This window comes from Globicephala melas, chromosome 8 (assembly GCF_963455315.2).
Source record: "Globicephala melas chromosome 8, mGloMel1.2, whole genome shotgun sequence".
Lineage (NCBI taxonomy): Eukaryota > Metazoa > Chordata > Mammalia > Artiodactyla > Delphinidae > Globicephala > Globicephala melas.
In genome coordinates, this window is record NC_083321.1 from 10,889,788 (window position 1) to 10,904,317 (window position 14,530).

Here is a 14,530-nt window from a genome sequence, read left to right on the forward strand (position 1 = left end):
GGCCACCATCTTTGTAAGCATTTGTGCTCCAGGAAGGAAAGCTTTTCTGGCAGGATGGAGGCGGTTACTGGTTCAGTAGTCAGGAACCTGGAGGTCTGATTCAGGCACTGAACCTTACGAGCTAGCTTTGTGCAGGTCATTTAACTTCTCAGCTCTGGGTGGGCGGGGGTGTGTGTGAGACTCTTTAAGGACCCATCCGGTCATAAGTTCTTTGTCTTCTTAGCTATATTTAACGCATCTTTAAGTACACATTTTAGAATACACATTTTAGCATGCATTTAAAAAATTCTTTTAGTTGGTGTTGTTTACCCCATTACCCTAGCAATCAGCTTCTCTCTATAGATCAGAACTCCTGTGACTGCAAAAGGTTAGGGTTCCTGGGTAGCCCGTCCTCCTCCTCTCCTTTCTCCCCTCACTCTTCCTCCACTGGAGGGGTTAGGTGTCATTTATGTGACAGCTGAACTCCAGGTAAAATGAAACTTTATTTTAAAAGATCTTATTGGATTACAAGTTAATTTTGCACCAAGATCAGAAGGGTCAGGCCTGGGAATAGGAATCCTAGTATGCAGTGTTTGTGTGTCTGTACTTTAGGGGAAATGAGATTATTCAGAAAGGGTAGTAGATTCTTGATGCTCTTTTGAACTAGAGCCAGCCACATTTGGCCACGTGTGTACTGAAGAGTGAACGTTGGTCTGAAGAAAAAGAAACACAAAGCAGGCAGAGAGAAAGCAAGTGGATCCCTAGAGACAGCGCTGGTAGCAACTGCCTGAGCTCTCGATGGCTTTCCATTTCCTGGTTCTAGTCTTTCATGTGGCAGAGCTGCAGTGCTGGGTTATTGCAGTACAGTCTTCTGCTTTAATAAATCCCCCTTTCTCTCAGAAACAATGTAGCAGGTACAGTGCAAACTAGAAATTAGCCAGAAAAAAATCCAGGGATGTTCGTAACATATTAAAAGACAAGAAACTGAAATGTTAACTCTGTTGCCTCATGGTTAATATGCAAGAGGCCCTTAGATGAAAAGGAGACTAAGTGATTTTGGTCTTGATCTTTACTGAGAACCTTTGAAAAGGTTCTAATTGCTTAACTGTCTTTGAAGCTGATAGCTTCCGAAGTGTGTTAGGTTAAGAGTAGTAAACACCTGAGATGTTCACACCTAATCTGCAGAAGCAGGGTGTCAGTGGTCATATTGCAGTATAACTTTCATCCATGCAGAAGGGTTTCAGAGGCCCCCTGAGGATTGCTAAAGGGATGGGTTATATGTATTTAATTCTAAGGAAGTTTATATACATTTTAAAAACGGCAGTAAACCTAAATTACCAGCCATGTGCTGTGCATTTTCTCTGTAATTTGACTAATCTAGAATTCTTTGAGGGGTAAATAACTATAGGAACATGATATAAGTGGTAGATCTAATTTTTTAGAGTTAAAAAAACCTTTGATAGGATTTCATTCTTTGGTTGTTTAAGGATTCATCAGGATATATTATCTTAAGTCACCCCATCTATTAGATACTGAGTATACCTACCATGTACTAGGTATGGTTCTAAGGTGCTCGGGAAATGCAAGTGAACAAAACAAAGATCCCAGCCTTTGTAGGGAGATTGAACAAGAATTGACATCGTGGGACTTCCCAGGTGGTGCAGTGGTTAAGAAATCCACCTGCGAATGCAGGGGACATGGGTTCGATCCATTTTCAGTGGTGTTCAGCTCCCAGAGGGTAAATTATTAAGCCAAGAGATGCCATTGAAGAAAGACAGATGGACGGGGTGTGAGTGAGTAGGCAGGTGGATGGGTTTTTGAGGTGGTGGAAGGTAGTCTGAGTCTTCCAGTAAAATTGACTGAAAAGGTTAGAATTCTTGCAGTCTGGAAAAAAGAATGCTTCTAGGAAATATGATTGAAGTTTGCAAAATTATGAAGACTGCGGTAGAGGGTAAATATGAGTTTGCTCATCCACTCATTTTGGAATTGGGTGGTAGCTTCAAGTTTAAAGAGATACATTTACATAGAGGATTATTTTATAGTTTGGAGTTCTCTAACCCAAGAAGAATCACAATTTGACATTATGAATGAAACAACCACTCAGCCTGTTGATCTCTGTGTCAGTGACACTGCTGGGCTCCATGCACCTTGAATCTGCCCCAGCAGCACTTTAGTCAGAAAGTCCTCCTTATATATTTTATCCATTTTTCCAGTTTCTACTTTTTGATTAGAGTGATTAATCCATTTATATTTATTATAATTACTGATTAGTTAGGATTTACATCTGCCATTTTGGTATTTTGTTTCTGTACATCTTATGTCCTTTTTGTTCCTCCTCTACTCTGCCGTTCGTTCCTTCTTTTGTGTTAAATAGATATTTTTCTAGTTTACCATTTTAATTCCCTTGTTATTTCTTTTACTATATTTTTTAAAGGTATTTTTATGGTTATCCTGGGTATTAAAATTAACACCTTCTAATAATCTAGTTCAGATTAATACCAGCTGAATTTCAACAGGATATAAAGACTTTGCACTTACATGGATCTATTACCTTTTTCCTCCTTTGTGCTTTTATTTTCATGCAAACTATTTTTCTACATTATAATTCCATCAACATTGTTTTATAACTGTTGCTTTATGTAGTTGTCTTTTACATCATATAGGAGAAAAAAGTTATACGCAAAAAAAACAGATGTATGCTGGTGTCTTTTATGTAGTTTAATTGCTGTTACCTTTACTGGTCTCTTAATTTCTTAAGGTAGATTTAAGTTACTGCCTAGTATCCTTTCATTTCAGCCTGAAGGACTTCCTTTAGCATTTCTTGAAGAGCAGATCTGCTAGCCAGGAATTCTTTCAGTTTTTGTTTTTCTGGGAATGTCTTAGTTCTCCTTGTTTATGAAGGATAATTTTGCTGGACATAGAACTCTGGGTTTGATGGTCTTTTTCTTTCGGCATTTTGAACGCGTCATCCGACTGCCTTCTGGCCTTCGTGGTTTCTGAGGATCACTTGTGTGTGACGCATCACTTCTCTCTTCCTGCTTTCTGGATCCTCTGTTTGTCTGTGTCTTTCTAGTCTGATTACGGTCGGTTTCAGTGTGGTGCTCTTTGAGTTGATCCACTTGGCATTCACTGGACTTCTCGGAAGTGGAGATTAGTGCTTTTCGTCAAATCTGGGGAATTTGGGGCCATTATTTCTTCAAGTGCTCCAACTGTTATCACCACCTGTGGCAGCTGTTGTGTTAAATAATTGCCACTGATTGTTTTGATAATTGCCCCAGGAAGAAGGCTGAGGTGAGCAGCGCGGAATCAGATCAAATAAAGATAAGCCCAGTGAGTGGGAGTTTACTGGGAGCCACCAGATAGGTCAGAGAATGACAGTACTTTGGAGCTGGGCTTTGGGAGCTTCATGTTCTGCTCCCTCCAGTGTTTGCTAGACTGCTTGCTGGTTTTCACAGCTACCATGACTGTGAGGCTACCAGTTTTCAAGGCTACTGCTGAGCTGGGGAGAGAAGGATAGGAATGGGGCAAGTTAGAATGCCACAAAGCTCATTTTGCTTACTGAGAGCCAGCCATTTTTCTTGAGTAAATGTTTCTTGGAGTATTGTAAGCCTTTGGTTAATTTCCAGAGTTATGGAAAAGTTGATTCTGATCACTTTTGTTAGTGTGTTCTTGTTGATTTTACTGGGGAGCTGATACATGGAAGTTCTTACTCTACCATTCTGCAAGTGGCTATCTTCCCCTTTATACATTTTAAATGGCTCAGTTTTGGGATTTTTAACTTATTGTCAAGTTTTCAACACACAAATAATATATGAACGAAGGTAGTCACAGGGTGTTCTTTATTTTTCCACCATCCCAGTGAACTGGAAGGGACACTGCAGAACAACAGGTACATCATCAGGGTGGGATATAGGGTTATGGTATTGGACTGTACACATGTTCTGTTCTTATTTTGAACTTCAGCTCTAGCTGTCTCTAGCTCTGTGACCTTGGGAAAATTATTTGACCTCTCTAAGCTCAGAGTCTTCATTTGGTAAAATGAGGATGTTGTAGGTTGAATAATGCCCCCCTGCCCCCAAATATATCCACATCCTAAGCTCTGGAACCTATGAATTTATCACTTTACACAGTGAAAGGAACTTTGGACATGTGGTTAAGGATCTGGAGATGGGGAGATAATCCTGGATTATTCTGTGGGCCTAATGTAATCAACAAGGGTATTTATAAGAGGGAGACCGGAGGTTCAGAGTCAGTGACAACAGAAGCAAGAGGTTTGAGTGATGCTAGGAAGGGTCCACAAACCAAAGAATGCAGGTGGCTTGTAGTAACTGGAAAAAGCAAGAAAATGGATTTTCCCCTTGAGCCTTCAGAAGGAACACACACCTGCTGACACCTTGATTTTAGACTTCTGACTTCTAGAACTGTAAGAGAATAAGTTGTGTTATTTTTAAAAATTTATTTATTATTTGTTTGTTTTGGGCTGCATTGGGACCACATTGCTGCGTGCAGGCTTTCTGTAGTTGCGGCGAGCGGGGGCTACTCGTCATTGCAGTGCGAGGGCTTCTCATTGCGGTGGCTTCTCTTGCTGGGGAGCACGGGCTCTAGGCACACAGGGTTCAGTACTTGTGGCATGCGGGCTCAGTAGTTGTGGCTCGCGGGCTCTAGAGCGCAGGCTCAGTAGTTGTGGCGCACGGCCTTAGTTGCGCCACGGCGTGTGGGATCTTCCTGGACCAGGGCTCGAACCTGTGTCCCCTGCATTGGCAGGCGGATTCTTAACCACTGCGCCACCAGGGAAGTCCCAAGTTGTGTTATTTTAAGCCACAAAGTTTGTCATAGCTGGTTTCAGCAGCAGTAGGATACAAATGTAGCCTGCAGCTAAGGTATCAACAAATATTTGAGTGCCCACTATATGCTGGTAACTATTTCTAGTTGGGTACATAATGGTGAACAAAAGCTCCTTTGCCCTCATTTAGCTTGCATTCTTAAGTAGACACAAAAGTAAATAAAACAAGTACTTTGATTTTATATAGTGGTGGTTCAGTGAAGAAAATAGAGTAAGCAGAGATGGGGTGAATGATGGAGGAAGGAGAGTGTTGTGTGTTCCCTTGTAGCAGAGTCAGGAACTTCTCTGAAAAGGTTACATTTGAGCAGAGACCTGAGAACAAAAAGAAACAAAACCAAAAGATGACTGGCAGAGAGAACCCCAAAGATAAGGGCCCTGGGGATGGAGCAAGCATAGCACGCATGAGAAACAGCAAGGCCACAGCAGCTGGTTCAGAGTGAGGAGGGGGACGCGGTGGATGAGACCAGAGGGTAGGCGGGAGCCTGCTCTTGTAGTGTCCTGTACACCGTGAAAGGAGTTGAGTTTTATTCTAACTACAGTGGGGAGTAATGGGGAGATTTTATGGTGTGGAAAGTTGATATGACATGTTTTAAACAGATCATTTTGACTAGAGACTTGAAGGGGGGCCAGAGTGGAAGCCGGGAGGCCAAAAAGAGGTTCGGGCAAGAGCTGCTGGTGGCTTAGACCGTAGTGGTGAAGAACAAGCGATCTAGGCCACAGTTCGGCAGAGCAAATGTGTTTGAAGATGGCTGTGAAGAGTAAATGAGTGAGGAGAGCCTAGCACAGTGTCTGGTACACAGCAGGTGTTCTCAGCAGAGTTGCCATTGCTACTGTCAGTGTCGTTGTCACCAGTGTTATCCGCATCAGCATGACTGCTGCTGCAGCCACCAGGGCTACTGTAACCTTTTTGTACAAGAAGGACACGCCTCAGCCACGTTTAGTGTTCGTTTCATTAGTGGTTACAGAGGGAGCTTAGAGTTATACCGTTACTGGAATTAACTGTATTATTTAATGTGTATATCTTCTGAAATTTTTGGATTATTTTGAATCTCCACTCACCTCTGTTGAAGCCACTGATTTTGGCTTGGTATTCATTTGAGATTATAGGAACAGGAGAAGACCTTACGTACTGAGTGCTATAAAGGGTACAAATCAGGACCAGCCCCATGGAGAGACACATAGCAGAGGGTGTGGGAGGATCCTGGACATGAGTTTCCATGCCCTCTCCCCATGAAATCAGGGCCCAGCACCTTCCTGGCACATTGATGTGTTTAACATCCTAGAAGCTCCACCAGGCTTCCTTGTCCAGAGGTTTTATTGGGGTTTCATCGTGTGGGCACGGTTGATCAAATCCTTGGCCACGTGACTGAACTCAATATCCCGGCCTCCTTCCCTCCCTGGAAGGAAGGAAATATCATTCCCAGGAGGTCAGGAGGCCAGATCTAGCCCGTATCAGGTGACCCTCAGCCGCTGCTCTCTAATGACATGGTTGGTCTTTCTGGCCCACCCTCGTCCTAAGTCATCTTGTTGGCATAAGCTATCTAGGGGCCCACCTGAGGCACCTCATTGGTATATATCAGCAGGGCCTTCATGAGTAACAAAGACACTACTGTCACTTGGGAAATTGCAAGGGTTTAGAGGTTGGACAAAGACCAGACAAATTCTTTATTATGCAACACGTGCTCACACATCGAATGAGTGTTGGAGCTGGTGCCCCTGCTCTATCCACTACTCCCCTGCTTTTTTTTTTTTTTTTTTTTCACTATTAAGGCCCATAGGTAGACAGTGGTTTGCTTAAAGTCACACAGCTAGTTACTCACAACAGGGCTTGTCCCCAGTACTGACCACCAGTGTGTGCTCTTTTCCATATGCTGCTTTATTTTTTCATGTTGGGGCAGATGTGACCTGTTCCTGTAAATTTTGCAGCTAGTATGGCAGGTACAGTTAGTGAAAAGATTGGGGTTTTTGCTTTCATTTTTATTTCTACATTTGCAGAATATTACTTCCCAGCTAAGCTGTATCAGCTGTCAATGTTTGTCCTCATTAGTTACATTTTATTCATAAATTTTAAAATCACGTGAAAAATTCAGTCAGTGCTTCCAACATTTATAAAGGTTATAAGTCCTTTTTGACTTATTGTTTTCTTTTTAAAAGTAAGAAATATTGATAAAATCAAATCAATCCATCATTATTTCTAGCCAGCATGGTGCTGTTTTTCTAATATTTGGCTTAATTTGTGTGCCACTCTCTGCTTCTAGGTAGCATCCACTGTATCTTCCACGCAACTGGGCACCACTACACTTGGAAGAAAGTTACCACGACAGTGCACAACATTATCGTGGGCAAACTGTGGATCGATCAGGTGAGTAAAGGGACTCAGCATGCTTCTGAAGTTCAGAAGAATACGTCCATCTTTGTAGTATTTAGGACGTGTGAACTGGCCCCAGACTGCTGTTACTGGTTTATCAGTTTTGCCTAAGGAATTTCTCTCAGGCAGTAATCCCACCCCCAAACTCCCCGAGTTTCTATACCACAAACTATTACCTATAAATGACCAAGTTACAACATTGATTCAGTGACTACTCTACTAGGGCTGTGTTAGGTACTATGAAGAATACAAGAAAACAATAAACATGGCTCCCATCCTTCATCCTTTCATTATTCATCAAACATTTGTTGCCAAGCTGAGTGCTAGGTCTTGGGAATACAAAGTCATATGAGGCATTGTCCTGCCAAGAGTTACTTTATCATTGGAGATATATGACAGATATGTGTAGGATGAAAAGTATTTGCCAAAATAGACTAGTGTAAGAGCTGTACTAAAATACTATCTAGGGGCTTCCCTGGTGGCACAGTGCTTAAGAATCCACCTGCTGATGCAGGGGACACGGGTTCGAGCCCTGGTCCAGGAAGATCCCACATGCCGTGGATTAGCTAAGCCCGTGCGCCATAACTACTGAGCCTAGAGCCCTCGAGCCACAACTACTGAGCCTGTGTGCCACAATTACCGAAGCCCGCGTGCCTAGAGCCCGTGCTCTGCAGCAAGAGATGCCACTGCAATGAGAAGCCCACTCACCACAACGAAGAGTAGCCCCCACTCGCCAGAACTTGAGAAAGCCCGCACTTAGCAATGAAGACCCAACGTAGCCATAAATAAACAAACAAACAAACTGTCAAACTATCTAATTCATTGTCAATTTGCTCTTAAGACAGTGGTTGCAGTAAATTCAGAAAAGAGAGGGAATTCTGTCTGAGCAGTCAGGAAAGGCTTCACGGTAGATGTGGGAATGAAGCTGAGTCTTAAAGAGCTTTTTGGGATTTGCAAGATAGAAAGGAGGAGAAAATGCAATGAATGAAGTGTAGAAAGGCCCACCATATGTAGGGTTGAAACCGTGAGTAGAATACTTTGAAGGGTACGAGTGGAGGATTGGTTTGGGAAGGTAAATTAATATGTGAATATCATCAGTGTGTGTGCTGAAGTTCGAATTATGCCACTGAACATGTGACACAGTTTTTTAAAAAAAGGTCATTTGGCCTTGATTCCAACCTGGCATACCAAGATTACAGAGGGATTCCACAGCATCTCAAGGTTGGCTGAGACCTGAATCTTAAGTACAGGAAAGCTAGAATGTAAGATTGAAAAGAATTATGATGAATGCGGCTTAGCATATATTCAAGTCATCCATTCTTAATAAGACCAATCCATGATTCTTTTCTTTTTATAGTCTGGTGAAATTGATATTGTGAATCACAAGACAGGAGACAAGTGCAATCTTAAATTTGTTCCTTATAGCTACTTCTCTCGGGATGTAGCAAGAAAGGTAAGAGAAGTTGCAATTAAAATGTTTTTCACTTAGTGTGTATCCCATAGAAAGTCTGTTCCTTTGGAGCTGGTGTAGGTGGATGGATTGTGTGTGTTCAAAAAAAAAGGAGAGATAAAGGAGAAAGTCAGCAAAAGACAACAAGTTAGAGAATAAAAGTCAAGAGCAATGAGGGATTGGCATTTCCTGGCGGTCCAGTGGTTAGGGTGCTTTCACTGCCGTGGGCCCCGGTTTGATCCCTGGTCGGGGAACTAAGATTCCAAGCTGTGCAGGCGTGGCCAGAAAACAAAAGAGCAATGAGATTTGAAAATGGGCAACACCGAGGAAGGACGAAGGAAAGGGTTACCGGAAGAAGGCATGGATACCTTGAAGTCTGAGTGAGAGTTCTGGCACCACCGCAGCGGAATTGTGCCGGGAGTTTTGATGGGAGAGTGAAGAAATCTGTCTGTGGCCCTCTCTGCTTTCTGGAGACAAGAATGTAACATAATTCTGAGTACAGTCAGATCTTTCTCCTACATATATCATTACAACAAAAATCTGTACAACAAAATGGTAGTGAATCCTCCAACTCATGACTCAGTTATTTTAAGCAGCTCAAGAAAACATAACAAAATAATTTGAATGATTCCACGGAGTTTGTCATAACAGGATTTAACCAGTATTTACCCTAGGACTTCGGTGTCCAGAGTAGTCAGGGAAGCTGACACAGCGAATGCCGTACTCCAGAGCCCTGGTCTCCCTCTGTAGGTGACAGGGGAAGTGACAGACCCATCAGGAAAAGTTCACTTTGCCCTTCTGGGGACGTGGGATGAGAAAATGGAGTGTTTCAAAGTACAGCCGGTCATCGGGGAAAACGGGGGTGACGCTCGGCAGCGAGGCCACGAAGCAGAGGAAAGCAGGGTCATGCTGTGGAAGCGGAATCCTTTACCGTGAGTATCAGTGTGGGTCCCGCCCGGGTCCTGCTGTGACCTCAGCCTTGGAGCGGTGTTGCGGCACTTCTGCCTTCCTTCCCACTTAATTCTGTGAGGGACTGAGCGCGGGACATTGGAACCTGGAGATATGACCAGAAGGTGGTCCCCGTGTGGTTGGGTTGTAGCGTGCCTTGTCCCAGGAAAGTTCAAACTACTCAAACCACGTCTGCCAGAAACATTTGGTGTTTCCTAAAGGTCCTTTGGATTGTGATTCCGAAGGATGTTTTTCTATAATTTAGAGTAGAACTATTCAGAAGTGGCTAGAGGAGAAAGATGCCCACCACCTGTGGCCCAAAGGCCTAGCAGCAGTATAAAGGTCCCTGAGATAATGTGCAGGACTTTGGAAAGAAATTAAGGTGGAGGCCATTTGTCTCCTGTCACTGTTTAATATGTTCAGTCCTCAGTAATAGCCAAGGTTATCCCAGAAAGAGGTTAAAAAGAAAGCGAAGGAAACAGGAAGAAAGAAGTTTTATTTAGTAGAATGTTTCATCCTTCCTAATTTCACCTGAGCATAGCGCAGGCCCAGAAAACTATCCAGTTGAGTGATCCTGGGGAGGGGATGGGGAATGGTCCAGTCGGGTCTCTTAATTAGGTGAACCTGATGTGGTTGGTCCTGGAGTCTTTCCATCTGTAGCACAGCCAGGGTGATGTAGCCCTTGTAGTGAACTTAGTTGGTGCTCTTTAACTAACAAGGGTCTCAGCTCTGGCATTACCCTTCCTCTTTCTCACCCTTTACTTTTAGGAAGAATGCAGAAAACATGTACTACTTCTCAGAGCTGGCTCTAACGCTCAATGCCTGGGAAGCTGGCACTGCCCCCACAGACAGCCGATTACGGCCCGACCAGAGACTGATGGAGAATGGGCGCTGGGATGAAGCAAATGCAGAGAAGCAGCGCCTGGAGGAAAAACAGAGACTTTCCAGAAAGAAGAGAGAAGCCGAAGCTATGAAAGCCACGGAGGATGGTAGTGGACGCCTTCTACTCTGTTTCCCAGTCCCGACGCGTGGCAAATGCCCATGTGTTTTCGGCTCTGATTCTGTTTTTCTTCACCCTCTTTCCCTTTTAGGCACGCCCTACGATCCCTACAAGGCACTGTGGTTCGAGCGGAAGAAGGACCCTGTTACCAAGGAGTTAACCCATATTTATAGGGGAGGATACTGGGAGTGTAAAGAGAAACAGGACTGGAGCTCGTGCCCGGACATTTTCTGAACCGGCCGTGACAAAAGGAGGAGGATCCAAAGGAGAAGAGGACAGAGGATGCGCGGGAAAGCTGGCAGTTGTGACTCTCTTACGGAGAGCTTTCCTCAAGTTTGTCTGTCTTAACCAATCATTTTTTCCAAATCAATCACCAGAAGCAGACACCGTTGGCGGTGATTGGCTGGTTGCCTTAGCTGATTGAAACTGAAGTCGACATTCTGGATACTGTATGTGTGAGGGAGGCGTCCTGGCGGAGTGTTAGTGTCGTCCCGCTTCTGCAGAGTCACGTGCTCTTGACCCTTTCCTCTCCCTCTGCCCCGGTTTGAGATGCTGTCCCTCACCCTCCCCTTACAGAGCCTGCCCAGCCAGGACCTGCGGAAGAGGATGACGCGGGGGGCGTCTGGTGCAGTTCAGAGCGAGAGCTGATTTTAGAGGTTCCCTTTAAAAAGAAACACCACGTAAGACTTTCCAACAGAGGCATCGTGAATGCTCGTGGTGGAGCTTGGGCGTGACATTATGAAGTATTCACAGATGGGGTCAATTGAATGGGGTGTCGGTGCGGAGAAAACCGTGGCACTGGAACACTTGCGAGAGGGACTGTTCTGCAAGGCCGGGACGTTCAGAGTTAAATTCTTGGAAGTTTCGATCTTCACTCGCGTAAAACACCCTGCTGCTGTTCTCCATCTTCTTTGACAGCACCCGGGGCCACCTGGGTGGTCGGTAGGAGGCTTGCGTTATCCTCACAAAGGGGTTTTACGGACTTGCTCAGGCGGAGAACTTCTGAGAACACGAGGCAGGATGGAAGAACACTGCTGGCCACTCTTGCTTTCCCCGCTCCTCCTCTCCCCCATCCTTCATTGCCTTTCCTCTCTTCTCCCTCCGCGCAGTACTGCTTCGGGTTTGTGCCCTGTGGAGCAAAGCGTTACCTGTCCCATTCTGATATACTTCAGAATCTGAGAGAAGGAGTTTATCTGGAATAAGTTTTCACCATCTCTCAAGCCCCATGGACTGGAGCCACCTCTGGAATAATGCGTTAAGTATCTGTATAGTATATATATGTAGAGAAAAATCTAATTCTTTTTTGGTTTGATTTTCCTTCTTCCCATTAAGAATCTTGATTTTTGATATCACTTGTCTCCCTGGGACTCTCTCTTGGACACACTGATGTGGATTGGAGCCCCCTCTGCTTTCCCTCTTTCAGGGGCAGACGGATTCCAAACCTGATCAGGATCCCGCCCAGCGGTTCCTGAGCAGGGACCTTGTCCATGGTTTGTATCATGAGGTGCCCACTGCTGTCTAAACTCTGCTCTTCTAATTACCTGACTCTTGAAAATGAAATCCTAACCTCTTTCCTACCTTTTTTCCTTCTCTTACTAGGAAGAGTATGGGTAGAAAGTCAGGAGGGTAATTTCCGGTTTGAGCCTGCCTCTGTCAGATCTCAGCACACAGAGCTGATCCCCAAAAGAGCCTTCTTCCTAGGAATCGGGGCACCGTCGCGTGGGGTGGGGAAGAGAACTGCTCCTGCTGGGCCCTGGTTTCTTTCATTTTTTTGTTCCGTACTTGTTTAAGTTGTCTTGTTCAGAAATCTGACCCCGCCGTGCCACCCGCCCCTGGCTGAGGATCACAAATGAGGTGCCTTCCGTGTACGCTTCTCGTTAGTGCTTTTCGTTTCTGTTCCTTAACTGCCGAGCCTCAGCCAGCGTGGGTCCTGGGGGGAGAATCATTCCAGAGGAAGCCGTCCCAGCAGGGAAATTGGATCTGTACTGGGTAAATAGCATCTTACTCCTTCCCCGCCATCCCTTCCTTCCTAGCTGTGATGAACTTGAGACAGGGACACCTCCTGGGGAAGTTCCTCCTGCGAACTCAGCTCGATCCCAGCATAAGCAAGGGATTATTCCAGGGCTGCTGCTTTCAAGGAGGCCCATAAAAGCGTTGATGTAACTGGGGTGGGGGGCGGAGCTATAGACAGCGGGAACTCCCCAAACAGACGGCACTTCCCTGCTCTCTCTCCCGCTCCCCGTTGTCTGCACTACGTTTCCAGCCTGATCCCCAGTGAGGTTCCTGCTAATTAAGAGGCTTCGAGTCCTTCAGGTGAAATAAAGTCACATGAAAACAAAACAAAACTATATATATTTTCGGTTTTTTTGCCTTATTGTTTTTTTTCCAAGAAAACTACTAAATTAAATAATTTTTAAAAAGTCATATTGTTTGTCTGATTCACTTCTACTTAAGGAGGAGGCAGTGGGAAGAGGTGGAGAAGTGGCCCCTGGGTGATTTGTTCTTGGCAGTCTGGGAACTTGATCTTCATGGGAGATGGAAAGAAAAACTGGGCGCGGATTTCCAGATGCTTCGACTATTCAACAACATTCCAGAGGTCCTAATGACCACATGAGTAGTTTTAAGAGCCCCCGATGCTTTAGTGCCATGTCACTGTCAGGGTCCCACCTTGCCATAGGGGAATGGTTTCTAGTGTTTTTGATACTGGGCCTGTTTCGCCTCAAAAAATAAAAGTTCTTGAATTTCATCTCTCTTGCCCATTTAGATTTTCAGGATCTTAGTTAGCTGTTCCGTGTAAGAATTCAAATTCTGTATTTTGAAACATAAGCAGTTGAGTATTGATTTGAAGACCTTGGAGAGAAGTAAAGGACAGTTTTTCTCTGCACAGTTTAGGGAGGGGAGAAGGTGGCCAAAGTGATCGAAGGGGCGTGGAGAGGCCTCCGATGAGGGTGAGCGCCAATTCCTGCCCGGAGGGGGGGCCCGCACATCACTGAGCATCTGCTTCTGCGTCCAGAGTGCTGAGACTGGAGCTCTCAGCATTGCCAGGCTTCCGCTTAAACAATTTCAAGAAGTATATTTTACAATTGTCACGTTGAATATGAGGAAAGGCGCTCAGAAAACAAACTAAATAAATTTCCTCAAGGTCACATAGCTGATTGGTTAGTCACAGTACTGGAATTCAGAGCTGGGTTGGTTTAACCCCAGAGTTTGTGACCTTTACAAACTTGTGCTCTGTGAGAAACTGGGTTGGAAGGCGGCTGGTCGTTAAGTCATTTCCTCCTGGATTATACATCGTGCAGAAATGCGTTTCTCTGTTTCCAGAAGCTTCTTAATGTCGATAATATTATTTTGGGAGTCCCACGTGAAGGAAGGCGCATTGGAGCATTCTTTTTTTTGGCCATGCCATGTGGCATGCGGGATCTTAGTTCCCCGACAAGGCATTGAACCCACGCCCCCTGCGTTGGAAGTATGAAGTCTTAACCACTGGACCGCCAGGGATGTCCCGGAAGGAGCATTCTTGACATTCAGCCTCCTGGCTCCTTGGTTTCTCAAGGCTCTCATGCCCACAAAATCAGCTATGTTGTCAGGGGTCGTCTTTTCTAGCCTGGTTCCTGGGAAGGCCACTTAGCCTTGATGTTAAGTATCGGCAACGTTTTTTTTTTTCTGGCAAGCTAAAAACCACGGTAGTCGACCCTTGACGCTTGTGAGAGCTGCATCCTGCAATTTTGAATACCGTATGGTATGTGATTTCCTCCAATAGGGTCAGTCCAATGTACCTGAAACTTTTGAATAATCCCTCCTTTAGTCCTTAATGGGCTCCTGTGACATGATGGGATGTGGATCGCGAGGAGTGTAGCTTACTCATGATTCAAAATTACACCCGTCAGGGACCTCTGAAGTCCAACAAAAATGTTAAACCTATACATTTCAAAGGTCTGCTCT

The 14,530-nt window shown here is 44.8% G+C and overlaps 1 protein-coding gene across 2 annotated transcripts in view; it reads left to right on the forward strand.

Annotated features, from left to right (window-relative positions):
- Positions 1–13,012, forward strand: part of OSBP (oxysterol binding protein) — a 33,807-nt gene extending 20,795 nt beyond the window's left edge. Inside the window, exons 10-14 of one of the 2 annotated variants that reach the window (XM_030849349.2) lie at positions 7,081–7,184; positions 8,548–8,643; positions 9,391–9,572; positions 10,357–10,577; positions 10,680–13,012. In XM_030849349.2, the coding sequence (XP_030705209.1) occupies positions 7,081–7,184; positions 8,548–8,643; positions 9,391–9,572; positions 10,357–10,577; positions 10,680–10,822 (746 nt within the window). In that variant the 3' untranslated portion in view covers positions 10,823–13,012. The remainder of the gene's footprint in view (positions 1–7,080; positions 7,185–8,547; positions 8,644–9,390; positions 9,573–10,356; positions 10,578–10,679) is intronic. The other variant, XM_060303169.2, reaches the window with a different exon arrangement.
- Positions 13,013–14,530: the final 1,518 nt, after the last annotated feature.